At 36.0% G+C, this 23,301-nt stretch overlaps 4 protein-coding genes across 9 annotated transcripts; 2 read left to right on the forward strand and 2 right to left on the reverse strand.

Moving 5' to 3' along the window:
* The first annotated feature begins 951 nt into the window (after positions 1-951).
* On the forward strand, positions 952-5,566 carry LOC103334437 (ATP citrate lyase (ACL) family protein). Of its 2 annotated transcripts, XM_089054106.1 has the most exons (13): positions 952-968; positions 1,004-1,223; positions 1,678-1,788; positions 2,070-2,181; positions 2,481-2,545; positions 2,799-2,876; positions 3,014-3,088; positions 3,200-3,352; positions 3,443-3,577; positions 4,291-4,455; positions 4,803-4,925; positions 5,123-5,194; positions 5,313-5,566. In XM_089054106.1, exons 2-13 carry the CDS (start codon positions 1,122-1,124, stop codon positions 5,388-5,390), a joined length of 1,269 nt encoding a protein of 422 aa, XP_088910232.1. In that variant the 5' UTR covers positions 952-968; positions 1,004-1,121; the 3' UTR covers positions 5,391-5,566. The 2 variants fall into 2 exon arrangements, with proteins under 2 accessions (XP_088910232.1, XP_008235628.1); XM_008237406.3 differs by lacking the exon at positions 952-968 and having other exon boundaries at positions 978-1,223.
* Positions 5,567-6,909: 1,343 nt separating this feature from the next.
* On the forward strand, positions 6,910-9,105 carry LOC103327528 (F-box/kelch-repeat protein At3g23880-like). Its single transcript, XM_089054716.1, has one exon. The coding sequence runs from the start codon at positions 7,354-7,356 to the stop codon at positions 8,671-8,673; it is 1,320 nt and encodes a 439-aa protein (XP_088910842.1). The 5' UTR covers positions 6,910-7,353; the 3' UTR covers positions 8,674-9,105.
* Positions 9,106-14,914: 5,809 nt separating this feature from the next.
* MRL7 (polyadenylate-binding protein 2-binding protein) lies at positions 14,915-17,524 on the reverse strand. 5 transcript variants are annotated; one of them, XM_008237403.3, is made up of 5 exons: positions 16,604-17,524; positions 16,383-16,494; positions 16,148-16,261; positions 15,943-16,027; positions 14,915-15,235 (listed from the first exon to the last, which is right to left on the reverse strand). In XM_008237403.3, exons 1-3 carry the CDS (start codon positions 17,339-17,341, stop codon positions 16,158-16,160), a joined length of 954 nt encoding a protein of 317 aa, XP_008235625.2. In that variant the 5' UTR covers positions 17,342-17,524; the 3' UTR covers positions 14,915-15,235; positions 15,943-16,027; positions 16,148-16,157. The 5 variants fall into 5 exon arrangements, with proteins under 5 accessions (XP_008235625.2, XP_088911008.1, XP_008235624.2 ...); XM_089054882.1 differs by having other exon boundaries at positions 14,915-15,162; positions 15,894-16,027; XM_008237402.3 differs by having other exon boundaries at positions 14,915-15,162; positions 16,604-17,523.
* A 539-nt stretch (positions 17,525-18,063) lies between these two features.
* On the reverse strand, positions 18,064-19,193 carry LOC103334434 (uncharacterized). The gene has a single exon (XM_008237400.2). It carries the CDS (start codon positions 18,739-18,741, stop codon positions 18,301-18,303), a length of 441 nt encoding a protein of 146 aa, XP_008235622.1. The 5' UTR covers positions 18,742-19,193; the 3' UTR covers positions 18,064-18,300.
* Between the last annotated feature and the right edge of the window lie 4,108 nt (positions 19,194-23,301).

The following is a 23,301-nucleotide window of genomic DNA, read 5'->3' on the forward strand; positions in this document are numbered from 1 at the left end:
GAATTTTTTTTTACTTTTGTTACTCCTCCCTCTCATCATCTTCCTCAATGTCATCCTCACTTCCATTCTCACTCTCTTTTTCGTCTATACTCTAGCACAAAAAGTGAAAATTAAAAACTAAAATTGAAATAGTTATCAAACGGACCCTAATTTATTAGTCCTTTTTCTAGAATTTAATGTATTAATCTATGTGTGATATCAATCGATATATCACTGATATAATTAAAAACCTTGAAGTTTTCCTACATTTCCATTGCTATAGCCTATTGTTGTTCTGGTTGTTCAGAAAGTGGAGCCATAAAAAGCCTTAAAAAAATAGATTATGAGGTAATATCATCTACAACATTATTTTTGTACGATTGTATCACAGTTCAATGGTGCCATATATTTTATGGTGTGTCTATGTTTTTTGTTTATTTTATATTCAGTTGATATTAGGAGAGGTGACTCGAATCTAGGACATCAAATGCAAGAGTAAATACACTTGAACTACAATACTAGCCCGTTATGGGCATAGACATTTTTTAAGCTTGATATATTTTTTGTGTGTGGATAAATACCATTAGGTGTTCCCATACCCGAATGGTGAGATTAATCTGATCGTGTTTTGACTTGTCTATGGCCACAAAATACTTCTAACAAGCTTCAAACCCTTGTCATTGAGGCACCAAATAGCTCGCCAACTAAAAATGAAAGTTTGTCAATCGCACAACCCCTCGTGGTTTTTAAGCTTGAAATTTTACCAACAAGTAAATGGGACATTGGGATCAAACCGAGAACCGGTTCATTCATAGTAACAGGTTTTGAAAGTCTGTAAGAAAAGAAAAAGGAACCGGAGATCTATGACGCGGCGCCGATCTATTGGCTCACATAAAATAAGAAAAGAAAAACAAAATGAAATCCATAAAATGCCTAAAACGGGTCAAAAGAATATTAAAAAAGAAAATGCACTAGGTATCCTTTCGCATTCTCAGACCCAATCCCTTGGTCCAAAAAAAAAAAATCTCAGACCCAATCGCCTCTGCGTCCGGCGAACGCAGTCTCTCTCTCTCTCTCTCTCTCTCTCTCTCGCTGTGTGCGTCTCTCTCTCTAGTTGCTTTAGGGTTTGAGAGCTTCATACAATGGTGAGAGGATTACTGAAGCAGCTTACCTCTCGTTCTCTCTCTATCGCCGGAAAATGGCAGCGGCAACAGCTCCGTCGCCTCAACATCCACGAATATCAGGTCTCTCTCTCTGCATATTTCGCTCACACTTACAATCAAATTCAAACTTTCATACGTAGCTGATCTGTTTCTCTTTTAATTCTCCAGAAACTCTGGAAAGTAAAGAACACAATTTTTCGTTTTATGATTTGTTTATATGTTTCATAGTTATTTTGTTGTCTTTGATTAATTTAATACATTTGTTTAAAGTTAATAGTAGTGATCAGTGAAAATTTTCATCCCTAAAAAATTGTCTTCCTGTGCAACAAAAAAAAACTTCAAAATTTTGAAATATACATGTATAGAATATAATGTGTATGTATATGTGCCAAATGTCTGTTTTTTTCATTTATGAGAATGGTGTACATCTTCGAGTCACATTACATCATTCTAGTTGTTGGTTATACTTCTGTGCGAGAGTGAGAATGTTGTTTGAAATTTGAGGATGAATGCCTTTCACTTTGGCTGAAACCAGGGGGCTGATTTGATGAGCAAATATGGGGTTAATGTTCCGAAAGGTGCTGCCGTCGCTTCCGTTGATGAAGTCAAAAGGGCAATTCAGGATGTATTCCCCAAGGAAAGTGAGGTAATTATTGGAAATCATGGTCTTTTCATATTCAGGTTTATTTTGACAAGAAGACAAGCACTATTCTATGTTGCTGATCAAACTGAGAAAAAAGAAATATTCATAGCAATATTCGTTTTCTTTTCCAGGACAAAACTTTATGTCTGATTTAAGGATAATTTATCTTCATATTTCAATGGCTGAAAAAGTAAAAGTTGGAATACCGTTGTTATATCTTTTTTTTTTAAGCAAACTAGCTTAGTGTTTGAAAGGGGGCAATGCTAACTTGGATTTTGGTGCAGTTGGTAGTTAAAAGCCAAGTTTTGGCTGGTGGAAGAGGCTTGGGAACCTTTAAAAATGGTCTTAAGGGTGGTGTTCACATTGTCCCGGCTGACCAAGTTGAAGATATCGCTGGTACTAAAAACCATCTTTATTATATGAGAATGTTTCCCTGGCGTTTTTGTTTGCTTAAAGTTATCTCTGGGCATACCAACATTGTCTCTCATAGAAATAACTCTAGCGCACCCAAGCTTGATATGTTAGATTACAATGCCTCTAGCAATGCATGCATGTTAGTTTACAATAGTATGTTGTGATAGTCTTTTGTACATTTATTGTTCTGTATGATTCTGGAAGTTGCTGCTTTCTAAGATGTGATGCTGCTTTGTCCTTTTGGTGCTCTTCTTTGTTTCAATTTTGTACTTCTCTTGCAGGCAAGATGCTTGGTCAGATTCTTGTTACCAAGCAAACAGGTCCTCAGGGAAAAATTGTCAGCAAGGTTGGCATTGCAGTTTGTTTCATATTGTACATATATATTAACTTGTAGCATTCAATACATGTTAGTTCCCAAACTTTCATTTTTATGTTAAATCTTGGAATCCTTGTTTCTAAGGATTCCAAATTTTCATTTTTATTTTATATTAAATAAAACTTGGTGCTAAGGAGTTCCAAGCCTCAAACTTTATTGAACATACACATCAGCACTATAAATTTTTTACTTATGATTTGGTTTCTAACTATTGCCTGTACAGGTTTATTTGTGCCAAAAGTTGTCGCTTGTCAATGAGATGTACTTTGCTATCACTCTGGATCGCAAAACTGCTGGCCCAGTATGTTCTCAAACTGACTTCATTATCTTTGTCTGGTGCAAATTACCTATTTTATTTTCCTATGTCTTTGTTAACGTAAGTTTTCTTCAAAGTGAGCTTCCTGAATTAAGATGCATATTTTGATATCCATTTTTCAGCTTATAATTGCCTGTGCAAAGGGAGGAACAAGCATTGAAGACCTTGCTGAGAAATTCCCTGATCAGATAATAAAGGTACTTAGCCGTATCTTTTATTTTTATGTTTTAGCAACTACTCTTTCCTTTTCTGTATTGTGATTTAACTAGTATCTTCTTACTTTTGTTTTCTTATTCTATGGTCGATAGGTACCTGTCGATGTTTTCACTGGAATTACAGATGAAGATGCTGCAAAGGTTGTTGATGGTTTGGCTCCTAAAGTGGCCGATAGAAGTAGTTCAATTGATCAAGTGAAGAAATTATATAAGCTATTCAGTGAGACTGACTGCACACTTCTGGAAGTGAGCATAATTTTTAGGTTAAAGTAATTGTACTGTTTAACCACTTCCCCTCCTTCCATTTTACCTATCTGACCCTTGATTTTTGGACAGATCAATCCACTTGCAGAGACTTCTGATAACCTGCTAGTAGCTGCTGATGCTAAGTTGAACTTTGATGATAATGCTGCTTTTCGTCAGAAAGAGATATTTGCTCTTCGTGATCCAACACAAGAGGATCCTCGAGAGGTTTGGTTAATTATCCTTGTGCTTGATCACTTTTACAGCTGATTAGTACCATTCGTTGCAGTTCTGTTGCCACTTACCACCCCATCTTCCTTTGTAGACTTGAATTTCATTCCTAATTGTTTAGGGTTTTTGGGCTCTACCTTTTAATGTATTTCAATTTTTTTTTTCCTTTTCTGCCTTCCTGTACAGATTTAATATATATTTTTGGTTTATATGCATGTGCAACATGTGCATCCCAAATTTGGTGAGGATTTTTGCTACAAGCAGCTATTCTCACACATCTTTTGTTGATCTGTAACAGAATTTTTTGTTTAAGATCATGATCTGGGTTGGGCAGGTTTAGACCTGCCCCTTATAGTTGGGGTGGAGGAAGGTGGGGCCCCGAGATACCTAGTGAACCTTTGTCAGCTTTTAATAGGCATTCCTGATCCCCACTTCCAACAGGAATGGAGGAATAACAGGGCCAATGAAAGTTCCCATATTGTCTACTGGGAATAATATTTAATTGTTATAGTAAAGCCCAGCTGCCACCCATGAGTTTGTTTGTTGGAGATGCTTTATCTAGGTAGTTGAATGTTATCTGATACATTTACAACAGGACACGCTGTGTCTAAAGTTAAGAGTGCACAACTTGAATGTGAAGTTCTTTGTGCTAGATAACAATCTTTTTTGGTGTTTACTTATTTGCTCTGGTGCCTTTTACCTACTGACAGGTGGCTGCTGCTAAAGTAGATTTGAATTATATTGGATTAGATGGGGAAATTGGTTGCATGGTGAATGGTGCAGGATTAGCTATGGCTACAATGGATATCATTAAATTACACGGGGGAACTCCTGCCAATTTTCTCGATGTAGGCGGAAATGCTTCTGAAAACCAGGTAATGATGGAGTGATAGGAAATGAATGAACTGCTTCTCGGACCTTTTTTCCCCACTGTTGTCATCGAGTCTTTTTCTTTTTCAGCTTTATTCTTTACTTCTTTGGTATTAGGATCTGTTTTATATCTCAATTTGAATGTGGCTTTGGGTTTAAGATGGTTCACTAGTTTGTTAAAAAATTGATGATGCTCTTTGCGCAATGTGCACATGCATGTCTGAGTGCTAAAGCCTAATCCCAGTTTTTGTTATTGGTTTTACACTCCCCTGTTAAAGAATATGACTGATTTATAGCACATAAGAAACTCAAATTTCTTTCTGTTTCTCTAATTTTAAATTATGTGAAACAGGTTGTTGAGGCATTTAAGATTTTGACTTCTGATGAGAAAGTGAAAGCCATTTTGGTGAATATCTTTGGTGGAATAATGAAATGTGATGTGATTGCAAGTGGAATCGTCAATGCTGCTAAACAGGTGATTCTCCAATTAATTGCCATGTTTTGGCAAATTATTTCCTGGTGGATTCATTTTACTTGATATCACTTTGGATTGTGCTTAAGAAGGAGATTGAAATAATTTGGTTAATTGCTGCTGGGAGATGAATTTTGGGAAAAGAAAAAAAAAATTTCCACCAAGGAAGGAGCATTAACTTTTGTTCATCCATGTTCAAGGTTAAACTAGAAGTGCCCGTGGTCGTTCGTCTCGAAGGCACCAACGTTGACCAAGGAAAGAGAATTCTGAAGGTACCAATTAGAAATTTAGGATCCTAATACATGAAAGTAAAGAGAAAAAAAAGTCAGTCATGGAAAATATATTCAGAATGTATATTAGAAACTTTACTGTTCATTAATGGCTGTGCAGGAAAGTGGAATGGCTTTAATTACAGCAGAAGATCTGGATGATGCTGCCGAGAAAGCGGTTAAAGCACTGAAGAAATAGATCCCTTGATTCTCTTTATAATTACATTATGAATATAATTCTTATTTTATCTTTTCCTTTTTCTCTTATGGTGACACTGATGTACTCTGTTGGTGTTTTGTGTATGACATTACATAACACACCACCTGCATAGTTCGATCATAATTGAAATTGTTTGAAAGCAAGTTTTGAGGCTATATTTGTTGTCAACGAATTTTCAATATTGCAGATAATTAGAAAAGAAATTTTTTCCAAAGGGGATCGAGTTCTACTACATATTCAGTAGTATTTTTAGATATTTTCTTTTTTATCAATGAGGTTAAGGAATTCGATGGGTGAGTATTTCAGGTTGCGGATATATAGATTGATCTCTTCACACAAGAACGCTGGAAAGCAAAAAACACACTATAAACATGCAAATATGCAATGGTTACTCTCCATTCTCTGGTAATTTGCCAACCCCAACAAAGACTATACCTCTCCACTTGTCTCTCTCTCTGATGTGGGATCACATCACATCACGAGGAGGGAGAAGGAGCAGAGGGTGCCGGTTATCGGGGTTGAGTGACTGTCGAGTGGGGTTCAGCAGCTGCTAGGGTTTTTTTCTTCTTTATTCAAACTCTTCTTTTTTTGTATTTTCTTTGTACAGTTAAAATATAGGACGAAAGAGGGGATTGCTGGGATGAAATTCTTTATGGTGGATCAAGTCAGCAGGAGGGGGTTATATTTAGACCTTCCCATAAAAACAAAATCCCTCCTACAAAACACCTTACAGACGAAAGAAACATCGGCCTCTCTGCCCCCTCGACAGCTCAAGCTCTCTCGCACGCAACTCTGCATTTCTCTCCTTCATGCCATGATCGAACCTTAATTTCGCTTCTTCCCACTTATCCTAGTTGACATTTTCTTTGTAAAGATGAACAAGGAGGGTTTTCTATATTGTAGTTGTTGATGATCAAGATATATATATATATATATATAATGACTTTCTCCTGTTAGATTGAAGTGAATATAATCAGCTGATTATAGTAAGGTGGAATGATTGCATTGGTCTTTGTGGCTTGCGTACGTAGGAATGAGAGTAATGGTTTTGAATCGTTTGGAATGTGGCTGATGGATGATGATGCCGTTGCCATTGCCATTGCCATTGCCAAGCGTGTTTGGAGAAAACACTTGGATTTTGAACCGAGCCCCATAATGGACCTCAGGCGGTTGGATTGGGCATTGGCATTGTGTGGTTCACGGAGATGGATGTACATTTGCTATAACCTGCGTACCAAAAACCGTACGTGTCTTCCTATTCGAAGAATTCCACCCTATTATGATCCATTATAAAATCTAATTACTGAAGAATATAATGGACTTGTGAATATATAGTTTCTGTCTAGGGAGGGAGGCAACAAGCTTGGGTGATGTGATGTGCAAATTATGTATCTATTTCATGCTATTAACTGTAAGTTTAAAAGGACACTGGTGTGCTATTAACCGTAAATATCACACACATTCATATATATACAATCAAAGTGAAGAACACATGTCAAGCAGAGACAAATGATGAGGACACCAATTTTGGGGAGAACAGATCCTTATTTACTGCTGCATTTCTCTCTCTCTCTCTCTCATCCCATGATCAAACCTTAAATTTTCTTCTTTCCATTGTATATTTGCTATATATGTTCCTCTTCCCACTCATTATAAGGTAACTGTATATAACTTTTTTTCTTTGTAATGTTTAATATGGTTTGGTATACTTTAATCCCTTTTAATATTTGTTATTCTGAATACGATGTTAATCGAACTTTCTCTGTGGATTACACTTTAGAAAGTCTTACGTTGTTTTTACTCTTTGATTTATATATAATACAGATATGATAATTTTTCCTTATGTTTAACCTGGGTGTTGTTTTGTTATTTCCTGTTTGTGTGTGCAAAAGAAGAAGAGGTAGAAGACGGAAAGGGTTGAGAAATATATATAGCTGAAATAATGGCACACAGTTGCAAAATTGGGGAAGATTTATTGGTAAAAATTCTATCAAGTCTACCTCCAAAATCCCTTATGCGATTCAAGTGTGCGGCCAAATGGTGGTATGCGTTGATCAACAATCCCAGGTTCGTAGACAATCAACTCTCCAATTGCTTGCACAACAATCAATCAATCTTTTTGAAGCGATTAGTCCCTAATAAGGACTCGAATGCTAGCGAGACCGAATCAGTGTTCTCAGTGCTTACTTTTTGCGAGGATGCCGATGGTGGTGCCCATAGGTTTCTATTGTCTACGGTGGAGGACATCAATGTTCCAGTTTCTATGAGTGTAATGAGTGGTGGTGAAGAACTTAGGATTGTAGGCCATTGTCATGGAATCATTTGTGTACACGTAGATAATTATAGAAAGGTGTTTGTGTGGAATCCGGCAATTCAGGAATTCAAGCTTCTTCCTTCGGAGAAATACTTTACGGATTGGGAGTCCCTAGATCAGCAGCGTGTCCCGTATCTACCATTAAATAATCGGCTCGAATGGGCCATGGGATTTGGCTATGATCCTATATCTAAAGCTTATAAAGTTGTTAGCATTATATTTTATGGTTCGCAAAGGCATGCTCATACATTATATTCTGTGGTTATTTATCCTCTGAGAGTACAAGTGTACACGCTGGGAAGTAGTGAAGAATCTTCTTCTTGGAGAGAGATCAAGACTTGCTCTTTGGAAACAGAAACTACTTTCCTTTGGCCTGAAATTTTCCAGATACACTTGAAGGGGATGTGTTATTGGTTGGGATCTGAGCAACAAAAGGAATTCGTGGATGAGGAGGAACTTCGATATGAAGAAATGATTAGGCAAGTGATGGTTTCGTTTGACATGAGTGATGAGTTGTTTGATGAAGTAACGTTACCAGATGAGCTGCTAGACCATGAAAGAAATTTTTTTGGGCTTTTCATGCTGCTTACAGTATGGAATGAATCTTCCATTGCTCTTTGTGTTTGGCATAACAGTTGTGATGTTAGTCCATACTTCGGAATGTGGCTGATGGATGATGATTTTGGTGCTTGTGTTTGGACAAAACACGCAGGTTTTGAGCTCACATCGATCCCCACAATGGACCTCAGGGAGGGCGGATGGGTATTGGCACTCTGGAAAAGCGATGAGCTTCTTCTGGTTGACAAAGATGAATGCACAATCTGCTATAACCTCCGCACTGAAAACCGAATGCCTCTTCCTACCATACAAATTTGTACGAATCTGGATCCGCCAATTGTTTATGTGAATAGTATAGTTTCGATAGGTCTTGGGAGGCAACAAACTTGAGAGATGAGAAAATCTGGCAATATAGAATTTCTTAGTGTGTCATGTACACGAGTTTGATACAACATTATATGGTCCAAGTGTCTAATTTCTAACAACTAATAAAAAGCACTGATTTTTTAAGAAAGAAAATTCTCATCTCTTTCTCACTGTACGTACAAGAGTTTTCATTTTCTGTATATATTGATTGATATATGCATGAAATTCATATAAGATTTTCCATTTCCAGATAAACATGATGACTATGCCTGTTGCAAAACTATATAGGGATGTGCATTAAGAAATCAAAACATAGATTATATATAACACAGAGTGCAAATTAAGCATTACGATCATGGTCACGATTAGTTCATCGTGTCACATAGCTACGTACGCATTAATTCGTAGATTTTATATTTCATCCTTATTAGATTTATATCAATATAGCTTAATTCACCCTTCTACCTATAGGCTATAGCATATACCATACAGGTGATTGTGGAAGACATTCTTTTGACATCCTCTTGGGACAATTCACTGGATTAATTGCTCTGTCATCAAAGCAAATTACGACTTCCAGCAAATATTGTTTTATCTTCTTCTTCCCCTTAGATTGCTTGCAAAGGAGAAGAGGTCTTCTCCCGCCTATAAATGATTGGATGGCTTGTTCAAGGTCAGTAAAACTATATGACTTGCCAGGTTGAAGTGAGCGATTAGAAAATAGAGCATGAGCTTTGTATTGCTTCCACAAAATCCTGGCACAGTCGAAGTATTGCGTCTGCGAAAATTTGTGGTCGGAGCACTTGCCGTGTGTGTTGTATTCATATTCCCAGTAGTCCATATTTGACCGCCCACTGATGAAGCTTCGCCATGACAACTCTAGATCAGCTCGCAAGTCATCATTGGAGGCTTCATTCATCTAATAACAATGGCAAAGAAAAATTAAACATCATTTCGCGCATTCATGCCAAAAAAAACACCCAAAAACTAAAACCAAAAGTAAACTAAACAAAACACAAGAAACATAACAAAAGTTGCATGCATTATTCTCAATATGTGTATTTATGTATGATAGATATACCACTTATCTACTAAATTGTGCACCAACGCAAGGTTTATGACGATGTGTGAAGTTGCTTGGCCACAAGCCATGAATGGTAAATATCCGTGGCAGAGGTAGGATGTTGCATCCCTTTCCAGTAATAGTTTTGTAAAATACAAAAGGAGACTCCTGAACAAACTGAAAGTAGTCATACTGTCCAGCGGCATTGCAGCTCATGTTTCCCCCAATGTCGAAGGAAAGAGCAATACCTAAAACCATCGCAACTATGGTCTCCGAGAATTTCATGCTTGATTTTAAGTATATTTCAACAATTTATGCTAACTAAGAAAGGGAGGGAGGGAGATATTAAGGAAGATCTCTATCGATGGAGAAGGGTGATCCATCCCAAGGATATATATATATATATATATATAACCTAAACTCACAATCAGCATCAATGGGTCCAATTTAGACTAATTTACACTCACATGGAATGTTGTTGACATAAAAGAAAGCAAGAAACAGAAACAACATAAAATTCACATGTAGTGTTGTTGACAGGGTTAATGTTGAGGTTGGGGGACCGCAGATCCGAAGGATGGCATAAATCTATGTCCCCTCTCTCTCTTCTCATGTACTGAACATCCATAATAACAAGACTAGCATAGACAGGAAAACTAGGAAAGCTTTTATAAAGCATAAAAAGAGGAAAAAGCTTTTAAACATACTTTGTTATCTAATTAACACTTGTTGAGAAAATTTTGGGAAAAACTCTAGCCACTCTCTTCCCCTTGTGAGTCCCAATGTTAACGCAGCTTTCCTTTTCTAGCACACACGGAAGTCAACTTCACAATCTCCTCCTAGCAATTAGCTTTTCCTGCTGTAAATCAGATTTCCTGTTGTAAATCGGATTGTATTCATGTCTATATTATTTCCTACCTTAAGTAGATTTTCTGTATCAATATAAATAGGGACTTTGTATAATCAGTTTAATACAAGGAAATATATTCTCTACATGGTATCAGCCTAACCTAAGGTTTTCTCCCTCTCCCTTATTCGATCATCTTCTCCTTTAGGTCCACCTCATGGCTTCGTCTGAATCCACCATCTCCCTCCCTAGCCCCAACTCTTCTCATTTTATCAAGCTTACTAACTTCAACTATCTCCTTTGGCTCTGCCAGCTTAAACCCATTTTAGTCGGTCATGACCTCGAAATTTATCGATGGATCGATTGTCACGCCTGATCCGGTCGGTGGAAACCTCCGCGCCCAGGCGTGAGAAAATAAAAACTAAAATAAAATAAAAAGATGCTGAAATAGGATTTAAAATAAACTTCTCTTAAAAAAATAGATCCGAAATCTTACAACTTTACAAGAAATAAATAAAGCTCTACTACTCTCATCTAATGCATCCTCAATCGATTTAGTTCTCGTCTTGTCCACTAATTCATCTAAAAAATTAAACATGGTGAGGGATGAGCAACCACCGCTCAATAGGGAATGAGACCTACCACAATAGATTGATATAACTAAATTAAGTGATATGCAATCACACAGCCAAATAAAAAAAAAATTGAATGTCAAGTCAACAACAACTCATGCTTGACAACTTGCCCATGCGTCCATTCCACTTGCCCAGGCTTGACAACAGATGGCGTCCAAGGTGTGTTCTTTCCCTTCTGTTCTTATTTTAATTTTTCTTAAGTATTGTCCTCTATTTTCACTCGCATATTTTTTATGTTTTATTTTAGGCTTTACTATTTTTATTAACTTCTTTATTTTCTTTTCCACACCTTGAGGACAATGTGTGATTTAAGTTTGGGGGTGGGAAAGTAAATTTGAGATTTGAGATTTTTTATTTATTATTATTATTATTTTTTTTTAGTCTTGTTTAAAATTTTCGTTTTTAAGTTAATATCCATAGATTATTTTAAATGTTAAAACAAATGGACATGGTGAAGATCAATCCCACATTGGAGTCTTTTCTATTTATCGTTGCTTAGACGCTAATTCATGAATTATACTTTGAAATTTGCACATCACACCAACATGATTTGTGGGGAGTGAGATTGAAATACTTACTTTTTGTCCCAGTGTGTTTTATTTTTTGTTAAAAAAAAAAGTTAGTATGTGTTATAAAGCAATAATTACCTTACCCGAAGCTTTGTTAGTAACCGGGCTAGTCTTGCCTAATCAACAGTGATTCTTGAGTCAAACGGTAGAGTTTTGGCATGAGGCAGGGTGGTGAGTTGGTTTCGTAGCCTTTTCAGCTTGAGTTAATAAGTCCTTAGGGGTGTTCTACACCTAGTGCCGTAAAGCCTTAGTGGTTTGGTAGTCATTGACCTAAAGCTCGCTACATGGGTTGGATCGAAAGCTTAAGGGAACCAACATTGCACAACCACCACTGTTACTGGAAAAAAAAAATGATTCTATAAGTGTTTGAAGTATGAATAAAAGGGATTAGGGGTAAGAGTTTTAGTTGAGTCTCCTTAACTATGATGATTCACTTTACACTGAAGGAAGTTTGTGAATTCTTTTCTAATTGATTCTAAATAGCTTAGACTCTGTGGTGGGATTAGTTGGATCTAGTGAACATATGTTCTAATTTTTAAAATTTGCTATGGATTGCAACTTGAATGAAAATTTTGTTTAGCTAGGTTTTATTTAAAAGTTTTTAGTTCGTTAATTTTTGTGTTTGTATTCTAGATTTGTTTCGCTTGAGGACAAGCAAAAAGCTAAGTTTGGAGGTATTTTGATTGGTATATTTTATATTATATATTTAACCTCATTCTTAGTATATTTTGGTTAACATTTTGGAAGAATTTTGATACTTTGAATTATATTTCCAATATAGGACTTTCGACTTCCTCTGGAGCAAAACATAATCAAATGGACAAATTTTGGAGTAATTCCAGTTGAAGGACGTTCATAAAAATTTCAGATTTTTCTACTAAGCGGTTATTTCCTGGTGAATAAATAAAGGAGCGATGTGCAGTGCTAGAATAATAACATTTTGGGCTTTTATTGCATTTTTGAAGCCCAATATAGCCTTCTGGAGAAGTGTTCAAAATGTTTTTATCTTTAAAACAAGCTATCTTGGGCCATATTTGGAGGAGATTTGAGGCCAAAACGTGGCTAAGCAGATTATGGCAGATTCTCCTAATCCAATTTGGATTTTATATCATAGTATTATTTTATTTTAACTTAGTTTCCTTGTGGGGATTGGACAGCTAGATTTTAGGAAGTATTTAAGTTGGTTTTCACAGTAATTTTGGGAGACTTCTTTTTGGCTTTTGAACGTGACATTGTGGAGAGCAATTGCTAGGGTTTTGGAGTTCTTGCGACTTTCAGGTGTTTTCATTCTTATTCATTCAAATGATATTTTCTTGGATTTTAATTATGAATATGCGTAACTAATTTTCTTTTGCTAGGGTGAAGCCTTGAACCTTAGCATGAATATGTAATTTTTATTTAATTACTTATGAGTGAGCGCATGCATACTTTGAATTGTTAATCACTGTTTTAAACTATTTAATTGTCTTAATGCCTGATCAATATTAGGATCTTTAGAAAAGTAATTGGATGCAATTTTGGTCGGAATGTTCCCTGAAATTGACGCTGGCTTCTTGTGATTAATAATTGTAATTTCACTTAAGATGAACACCACGTCTTAAGGGTTACATAGTTTTTCAAAGGGTTTTCACAAAACTTAATGAGTCTTTCATGTTCAGATTTGATCCGAACGTCTGGACGGGTTGCATGTTGGATATACGTTATATGTTGGAGGTTCCAAGTAGAATATAAATTAGGAAAACCTAACCTTCAAAGTGGCATGCGCAAATCATAAGTAATTGGTAAAAATTCAAAGGATTGCTAGGTGATGGTGAAATCCTAGTGCTGTTATAAATTGGTATTTAAAACTCTTTCCTTCAATCGTAATTGTTTTTGTTTAAAATTTGTTTTTAGTATCAAACAATTTCATAATCATCTTTCTCAACTTTTAATTTTAGGTAGTTAATTGGAACTTGATTTTACATAAATTACTAAATAGTCATTGAAGAGAACGACCTTGCATGAGTATCTATACTACAATAGCCTTGTATTCTTATAAGTATTTTATGTGATTTTAACCCCATTTGCACAAGTACTAAAATATCCCATCCCATATACCGAGACGGGATGTGAGGTTTTATTTACATGTATGTATGTATGTTAACTTATAGGTAGCTAGGGCGATGGAGGAGTGGGCAGTCATAGGTGCACCATGCACAAGCAAACTTTGTGAGGAGGCTCTGAAGTTACGCAGGATCCATAGCTACTGGCATAGTGCGAGCATTCTTGCTTGCAAGCTTGGACACTGGTGCAGTCCCACGTGGTTAAGCACCGAAGAGGCTCGCCTTCGTCTGACCTTCTTCTTCACCTGCCACCACGCCCACCACTCCACTAGCTTCAACTACAAAACTAACAACACACAACACAAATCAAACTCCATTATAAGTATATATGGACCTCCTAGCAGGAAGAAGCAAGCCGTGGTGGTGGCGGTATGAATATGAAGAAGCTTTGCCATTTATTTCCTTCACAAAAGTATATAGGTGGCTTCTTATTCTAATTCTAATTCTGACTCTAAGCATATTTATGGAGTCGTATCAACCTCAATTAGCTTCTATATGTGCCATATGCTGCGGCTGCTGCTGCATTCCTTACTTGATTCCAAACCAATACATATCCAATTTTAGATATATATATATATATATATATACATTTTTTTTTTCTTTCCAAATTTACTTGGTAAATTAAAAAAAGGAAGAGATTGTGAAGGTTTGATTGTGCCAAGAGGGATGGACAGTACAATTAACTGGAAATTGTTTCATGTATATTACATGATTTTCCCAATTACCAGGACAAAAAACTGCATTCACCACAAGATTCACATGAGCAGATAAAAAGAAGTTTATTTATTGCCTTTTTTTTCTTTGTTATCTTATTTAAGACTTGTTTATATAGTGCCTAATCCTCTTTTATTTTTCTTTTTATTTAATTTTTTTTCCTTAAATGATCTGAATTTGATATTAACTGTAAGTTTAAAAGGACACTAGTATCCTATCATAATTTAAGAAAATTAATCTCTATTTCTGAGCTCTTTCTGAAAAGTTGCGTGTATTGATTGAATAAAAATGTACATAGTCAACAAGTAATTATATATTAAATAATGCAAAAACCATACGAAAGGGGATATAGATCTTATTGCGTTTAGTGTATCTTAAACACTTGACATACATACTTAAATTTATCATGTCTAGCAAGCAAACCACAGCCGCACCAGCAAAAATCTTATCATGTCTAGCAAGCAAACCATAGCTGCAGATTCCACAACCTTTCAACTTTTTCCCGCAAAGCTACATTTGCCCTCTTCACCATTAAAACAGTCCCATGATGACACACAGGCTGCTCACCTGGTTCTCGCATACTCTGTTTCAGCTTCCACAACACATACAAACACACATGCAGCAATAATCAGTATCGCTTATGAGAGTCGGACGTCCTAAGAGGGGAATAAAATGTGTTCGCTTAGGAAGAGAGAGAGAATACAAAAACCAAATTAGAACAGATTTATACAGCCTAGCCTATACATTACAATTGGTATAAGAATGTTACGAAAACAAAGCGTTTAGGCATATCCCAATCGTGAATACGCATGTATTTATCAGCTACCTTATGATAATATGAGTGAATAATAGGAAATTATATATGGACCTGCAGCTGCCAGGAGAACGAGGACGAAGAAGCAACATGTGGTATGAACTTTGACATTCCTTTGACAAGAATGCATCTTTTCTAGTGTAACTTTTTGGGATCTATTGTTTTCTAATTCTGAGCCTATTAATAGAGTGCCTTCACTGCCTTGCCTTGTTTGCAATTGACAAGCCGTGAATTAGTGTAATGATATATCATATCCATGAGATTAGCTTTTAGTACAATTGGTCCATATTCCACAAGAAGCTCATGGGTGAAGAATGCATTGAAATTACAGCTAACCAATTCCCACTCTGTACCTAATTCTTTTTATTGTGCAAATTTAGCATCTTGTATAATCACTGACATTGTAGGAGTGAGCTCCATTAGGTTCGTTTCATATAAAAAATTATATCAGTATGGTCAAAGAAAGATATCATCAAACACAAATGACAATAATTCATTACCTAATTAACACCCATTCAAAATCAATACCCAGGGATCATCAGCTTATACCTGCAAATGCAACCTGCTCTCGATTTTGCTCCATGCTTCCAAGCTCTGAATTAACCAATGCTTTCACCAGCGCATAATCTGAAGCCTGGAGGGCAAAAAACATTAAAACAGATGTTGAAGCCATCAGGGAAGAGCTCATAATCAAGCTTCAAGCATAAAGAAACAAAAGAAAAAACAAACGTTACTGCATTCAGATTCTAAGTACCAGATTGCCACTAGTAAGGTGGAGATAACTCCTTGACATCAATCCAGGAAGGCCTCTTTGCATTGTAGTAGAAATGCGCTATCATTGGAACCAATTCTTCTGCTGTTCGAATCTCTACAAGAACAAAACAAACTTAATATCATGGCAACATAGGAACAACTTGCAAAAGTATATGATCCATGCTTTGGTTCTAGCTTAAAAAAGCACTGATTTTTTAAGGAAAATAAGTACTCACCTTTCTCTCTGTACAAGATCCTGTTTCCACGTAGAAACAAAATCTGAGGACATTCTTTAACTTTGAGAGCATAAGCCAAATCTCTCTCAATATTAATGTCTATCTTAACCGACTGTTGAATACAAAAACAGAAATTGGAGGTAAAGTTACAATCTTTAACAACAATCATCCAAAAATCATTGCAAAAAATGAAAATGACGAGTTTGATAACACACACATACCCGAGGAGGCAAGCGATCTTTGGCATCCCAATAGACCTTGACCGCCTTTTCAAGCTCTTTCAAAGCCTTCCAGTTATCGCTTGCTCTGTTGTACCTCTCAAAAACAAGAACCAGAAGCGGACTTGGATGAAATGCAAAGCTTTCCCATTCCAAGCAATTAATCTCCTTCACCCAATTATCTTCAACCTCACCTTCCCAATCAAGCTCAACCCCATTGTCACCCACCACGTTCCTTATCGGGTGATTCTCAAAGTACTCCGAAGCCCTAATCCCCCACCCCACGTCAGCATCCAAAGGCCAATCCCTACTCTCTTCTTCAACCACCATGCTCTTCTCTCTTCCAAAACCCTCATCTTCTTCATCGTCGTCAACTTTCCTCTTCATCACTTCTTCTTTCTTCTCAACAATTTCTGGGTTCTGCTCTCTGATCGATGCAAATGTTCGATCAAGTGACTCCCGCACGTAATCTTCCACCGCCGCCGCCTCGCTTCTACGCCCACGCCGAGGCTTCCTCGGAATCGTCGTCGGGAACGTCTCGCCTTGTTCTTCATCTTCGTCTTCAGAAGTTTCAATTTTTCGGCGGCGAGGTTTCGGTTTCGCGTTGGAGCGAGGTTTAGGATCGGGCTCCGAATCGGATTTTTTCGAGATTGCTAAGCAAGAAAGAGAGTTTAGAGCGCGGGTACGGTGCACAGAGGCGCTCGGCAGTATTGGCGGGAGGCAAGTTTGAAAGCTCAGCATTTTTTGGTGCTTTTTTTCAGTGGTGAATAAGTCTCTGCACCCCAAGTGCTTGTGAAAATGCCACACCTAATTCCCTTCTTCCCTCTTCTCCTGTAAAGTCTTGATGACGCCTCAGATGTTAAAGTAGTTACATGAAAACGGCCGTGTTTTGTTAACCAATTTCAAGTACTTGCAATTTGGTTTGCTTGCACCACATGAGCAGATGGGACCCACATCTTTGTTGAATAAAGTTGTGAGTCTCATTTATGCCAACGTCGGCTTTTTTAACATATTATTTGACGGATTCGACCGGGAGGGATAATGCGAAACACAAAATATTGATATACGGTGCAAAATGAGTCACTTTGTAAGGAGATTAATAATACTTTCAATCAAACTCATTTAAATTCGTAACCCAACAAATAAAGTTAGATGTACAAATCGAAACTCAGTACTTACACATTATATGAAAAATATTACCTTCAGTCATACATGGCCGCAAACAAATTCTCTTCTCTTGATGAGGCGGTCATGCGTAATTGAAAACTTGATTTTAGCGTTGATGAGTAAGTAAATGATTAATTTGCTTCCGATTGACATCTCACTTGATAATGATAATGTAACTTAAGTGTGATTAGATGTAAATGTTATTTAGGTGTGGCATCTCTATTATTGGTTAAGGTCGATTTCAATATTTACAGATGTTCTAAATATGATGTTATTGCAAAATAATCAAAGAGTAATTGCTCAGAAAATTTCCCATTTCTATTTTAAATTGAAAAGCGATTTTATCAAACATTCATAATGCATGCCTACCTACAAGCCCTGCGAGCACATACACACATTCATACATTTTTGCCCACTACAAAAAAGAAAAAAAAAAGGGGAAAAAAAAAATGTAATTTCCATATTTGAAAGCCAAAATGCCAAAATGCCAAAATGCCCAAATGGGTTTCTGCCCTTTTTAGCTCCCATCTGCCTCACAACTGTAAAACGCGAGCGAGCTGAGTTGGGTTGACAATGCCAGCTAGGTGGGCCCCATCCGTTTTCAGTAAATCAGCAACCTCCACGTATCTCTCCAAGTTCTCAAGATGCGGCTCGGCTCCAGAACTCGGCTCGGCTTCATCACCCGAAGGCCCTGGGGCCGGCTCGGCTTTGGATGTGTCCCACGACTGCCCTAGGAGGGTGCCCTTGGTTAGGAACTCGTGGGCCAAATAGCCGGCTAGAAGCTGGGCGGACGAAGCCGGCTCTGGTGGACTGTTGGAGCCGGCTTGAGGCGGTGGGGCCAGCTTGAGCATCTTTGTTGTTGTTGACTGGTGGAGCGCGTCGAAGCCACTCTCCTTCTCTTTGCGCTTGTTGTTATTTGACGCATTGGTCGTCGAAATCCGACGAGGTGGCAAACGCATCGTTTTGGTGTTCATGATGGCTATCTGGGTGCATGCCACGTGCGCAGCAGCAGTTCATGAAACCCACCACAAATCCAACCCAGAAGGAAATTTTTTTATGAAAAAAGGATAAATCTGATAAAACTTGTTTGGTAAGTAGGGAAAAAAGACAAAACAAAACGTCCAAATCGAGGGGTAAAACGGTAAATTAACAGTAAAAAATAAATTAGAAACTGACTGTAGGATGAAAAATCCTAAAAACAAAAGCAGATTCAGGAAAAATCAGGACCCACCCAAAAAAATAAAAAATAAAAAGAGAACGGGAGGGCAAAGGTTTGGGTGGGAGAGAAGAGACCGTACGGACAATTAACCGGAATCTGGAGAAAGATTGTTGCAAAGAAAGAGACAAGAGAGAAAAAGAGAAAGAGGGAGGGGGAGATAGAGAGAGAGAGAGAGAGAGAGAGAGAGAGAGAGAGGAGGAAAAAAAATATGGTATAGAGGAATGGGAGGAGGGGTTGAGTTCTCTGTATTTATAGATGTGGAATTGAACGATTGCCCCTTGTTCTCTAACGAAACTACGAGAATACCCTGATAGATGGAATGACAAATATGCCCCTAAGTTCTTCGGAGGTTAGGGGTTGGCTAGTCCAAAACTACTTAGATTCCTGTTTAGCCACAATTAATGTTAGTTTGCGTGCCACACCAAAGTTGGTTCATTGTGGCAAATCGATGTGGCAAAAATTCACTTCATCCTTGATAATTCGGATGTATAATAGGATGAACTTTCTAAAATTTAACATTAAACTCATATTTTTTTCACCATTTATATTGAGTTAGATTCCACCCTAAACCAAGGGAGTCTACACTCGATCCTAATCAGTTTGGAATAATAATAGGTTTCCCATTAGTAATTAAGATAATTTATCATAGTTATAGTCCAAATGGGATATGGACTTGAGATATATTAGCATAAATAACACAAATCTTGAATGGAATGGATTACTATAAAAAAGAAGAATAGACTTATTTCATCAATGAGGGTTGGTTTAGTTGGTAAGGATCATTCTCTTCGCTATTAAGGCCTAGGTTCGAGTTTCTACCAATAATCTCTCTTAGTGAGTAATCTGTAAAAATAAAAAAAGAATAGACTTATTTTGAAATTAAAAACATATTTAATTATAATTATATGATTTTTTTTTCCCTACTTTTTTGTCATAGACTTATGTAACACGTTTAACTAATACCTCTACCATCAATCATTTGGAACAACTAATCATAGTTGTGGTAAAAGGATGTAAATCTTTTAAATTTTAATGGCATATAACATGAACCCCGAAAAATGAAGGTGGAGTTAACACCTTGTCAAATTTACCTCACGTTCAATAAAACTACTCAACAAATTACTCAAAAGTCAAATTAAACTTGTGCTTAAGAATATATTCGTGTTGTATTCCTATTGTTCAATACTTTACCTTGACAATGAAATTATTTTCTAAGTAATCTATGTTGCTTTATGACGATTCTTGTTGGCATGTAAAACAACTTTATCGTTGGAGCGCAAAATTTTGGGTTATCTAACAAGTAATCTTGTAATTCATGTTGAGAAGCAAGATATCACCCTTTGCTTGTAACCAATAAGTGAGGAGGGGTGTTTGCGAAAAAACACTATGATGCTAAGTCAATAGGGATTCAAGAAATTGCAGGAGAATTTAGAAATAATATTGTACATCCCTTTTTTCCTATTGGGATGCTACGTTAATTGGTCTTTTTTTTTTTATGAGCAATGGAATCTTGGGCTCCAAATTCTATGTTTCATGGCTTTTTTCATGAGCCACAATCACTCCATCATGGGCATGATAGTGGGTGATCATGCGGGCTTTGTCATGTGGCATGAAACATGCTAGCCTTTGATTTTGGACATATGACATGTTTATCTTTGTAGGCCTTAGCCATCAAGTCCCACTATTTCCATGATTTCATTCATGTATAGTCATTGATATACCACATTTTTATCTAACATTTCTATACCACATGATGTGGTATGTTCATATTATATGTCACAACAATTAAATCAATGAAATGTATTTTAATTAAGACAATTAGAAAAACAAATATTGGAATAAATCATAAAAGAAAAGAAAATATTACATAATTTTAATTGTCATTTATAAGAATGATACTGTAGTAAGAGTAGCATTATTCATAGAAAAATATGTATCTTGATTGCAGCAACTTTCTCAAGTTTAGGATGCTAGTGGATTGATTTCTTGGGAGTAATTTTTGCTCCCACATTTACGAACATACAAAGACATGCTAATTAATCTTAGCGCTACGAATTTTTCCACAAAATATATATCAAGAACATACAACCTTTAAGACATTCTAGATATAAATGAACTTTTATTTCGTTAATAGATATGGTGATTCAAACTTTTGATATGTTCTAATTTTACGGGGAAAAAATGTACCACTTTATCAACAACTCATTATTGGATATGTATGAATTTCAAGTGAATCTATTTAACTTGCTAACAAGTTAACAACAATTGATCAAAAGCACGTTTTAAATTCAATTAAGATGTCTTATTCCTTCTTATTTTCCTTCTTTTAAATTCCGCATTGTTTTTTTGAAGCCACATTATTATTTGCGGTCGGTCAACTTGAAAAGTTCAAATAAAATAAGACAAATATGTGGAAGAAATTTATCCGTTGTATGCCAAAACAAAAGTTAAGGTGGAGGAACAAGTCAGCACCAATAGATAACTGAGGTGACGATGTATAAAATCTATCTGCACTTGAAAACCATAACTAGATACATCAGAAGACGGTTTGATGTCAATAAATCAAGCAAAGCTCAGCAACCACATCTTCATATGTTTGATCAGTTTCTGATCCGTGATTGTTGATAGTATTATGAAAAGATATTTGGTGGGCAGGATTTGTTCCCCGTTGTATATTTCGTACTCTTATTTAATCATTTGAGTATAAATTTGATTAGGGTATGGATTTGCAAATCAACAGTCTCAAGTTCGAACTCCATGACATCTTAATAACGTGTGTGAGAAAACCCTCTCTCCATTCATAACTTTGGCAAAATAAAAAGGTACTAATTCCACCCACTTTTTAATACCCCATAAAATGACAAGTGTATACTTTACTGTCGCATAAATGAGGTTGATTTCCATGACATCTTAATAACGTGTGTGAGAAAACCCTCTCTCCATTCATAACTTTGGCAAAATAAAAAGGTACTAATTCCACCCACTTTTTAATACCCCATAAAATGACAAGTGTATAATTTATTGTCGCATAAATGAGGTTGATTTAGTCTTTATGTTTTGTTATGGGAAAAGTCACTTTGACTCATGTAGTTTGTATAGTTTTCTACTTTGGCTTGGTCTATGTAATTTTAACTTTGGCATATAGTTTAATTATATCACAATTTAAAACACATACAAATTTCTATAAATTTCCATAAAAAAGTTCGTTCAAAATACCCTTCCATGTATGTGCTTATTCCGTCGAAAAATTGAACATGTCTTTGAATTGCGACGTATATTAAATTACAAGAGTCAAATTACTAAAAATGCAGCAAACTATAGAGATGAAGAGTGATTTTTTGTCTTTATTTATTTAGAAAAAGAAATATATATTTTTTACATTTTTAATTTTTGTAAACCGGAAATATAAGTGCCCGTTTGATAACCATTTCAATTTTAGTTTTTAGTTTTCATTTTTTGTGCTAGAGTAATATAGAAGAAAAAGAAGAAGAATGAGAGTGGAGATGACATTGAGAGTGAAGATGAGAGGAGAGGATGAGAGCAGGGATGTCTTTGAGATTTTAAGGGCCTTGCGTAAAATGAGTAATGGAGCCTCTTAAAACGACCATATATATTAATAGAAAATTTGCAATTAAAACTCACCAAAAGACAGTCACATTAAATAAAAATTATCCGACAAATAATTAATGAATTTTCTTGGATCAATAACTATATTATCAAAGTTTTACCTCAATTTGTCTTGATCTTATAATGATGAACTCGTTGATTTGGGAAATTTCTTCAATTATGATTTAGAAAAAGGCAAGGAAAACTCTTAAGTATTTGAGAGAGAGAATTGAGCTTGATTCATGAAACTTTCAAAAAAGGCTACATGGCTTATGACAGTGGGGGGAAAAGAAAAATAAACTTGAATGCTATATTATATATTACATTAATATATTATGTATTCAAAAATTTTGTTTTTTGTTTTGTTAATATGACTAGCATGGAATTATTTTTTTGGGCCTGCAAAGTTAGTGGCAAATTTTATGTAGTATATGTTATATTATTAATATTATATTAGTATATTAAACTAAACCCAATTTGATATTTTTTATTTAAAAGAAAAACCTAGCATCAATAAAATAATAATATTTCATGCAGTAATATAATATTTTTGGGGCCCTTTTGGAAGTGGGGTCCTGTGTATGTGCTCACTTTACACTCCCTAAGAATCACCACTGGATATAAGAAGCAGGAATAACAAAAATGAAAATAAAAAATACAAAATGAAATCTATTTCAAATTATTTTCACTTTCAAGTTTTTATTTTCAC

Source organism: Prunus mume, linkage group LG6 (genome assembly GCF_029339155.1).
Source record: "Prunus mume cultivar Tortuosa linkage group LG6, ASM2933915v1, whole genome shotgun sequence".
Taxonomy (NCBI): Eukaryota; Viridiplantae; Streptophyta; class Magnoliopsida; order Rosales; family Rosaceae; genus Prunus; species Prunus mume.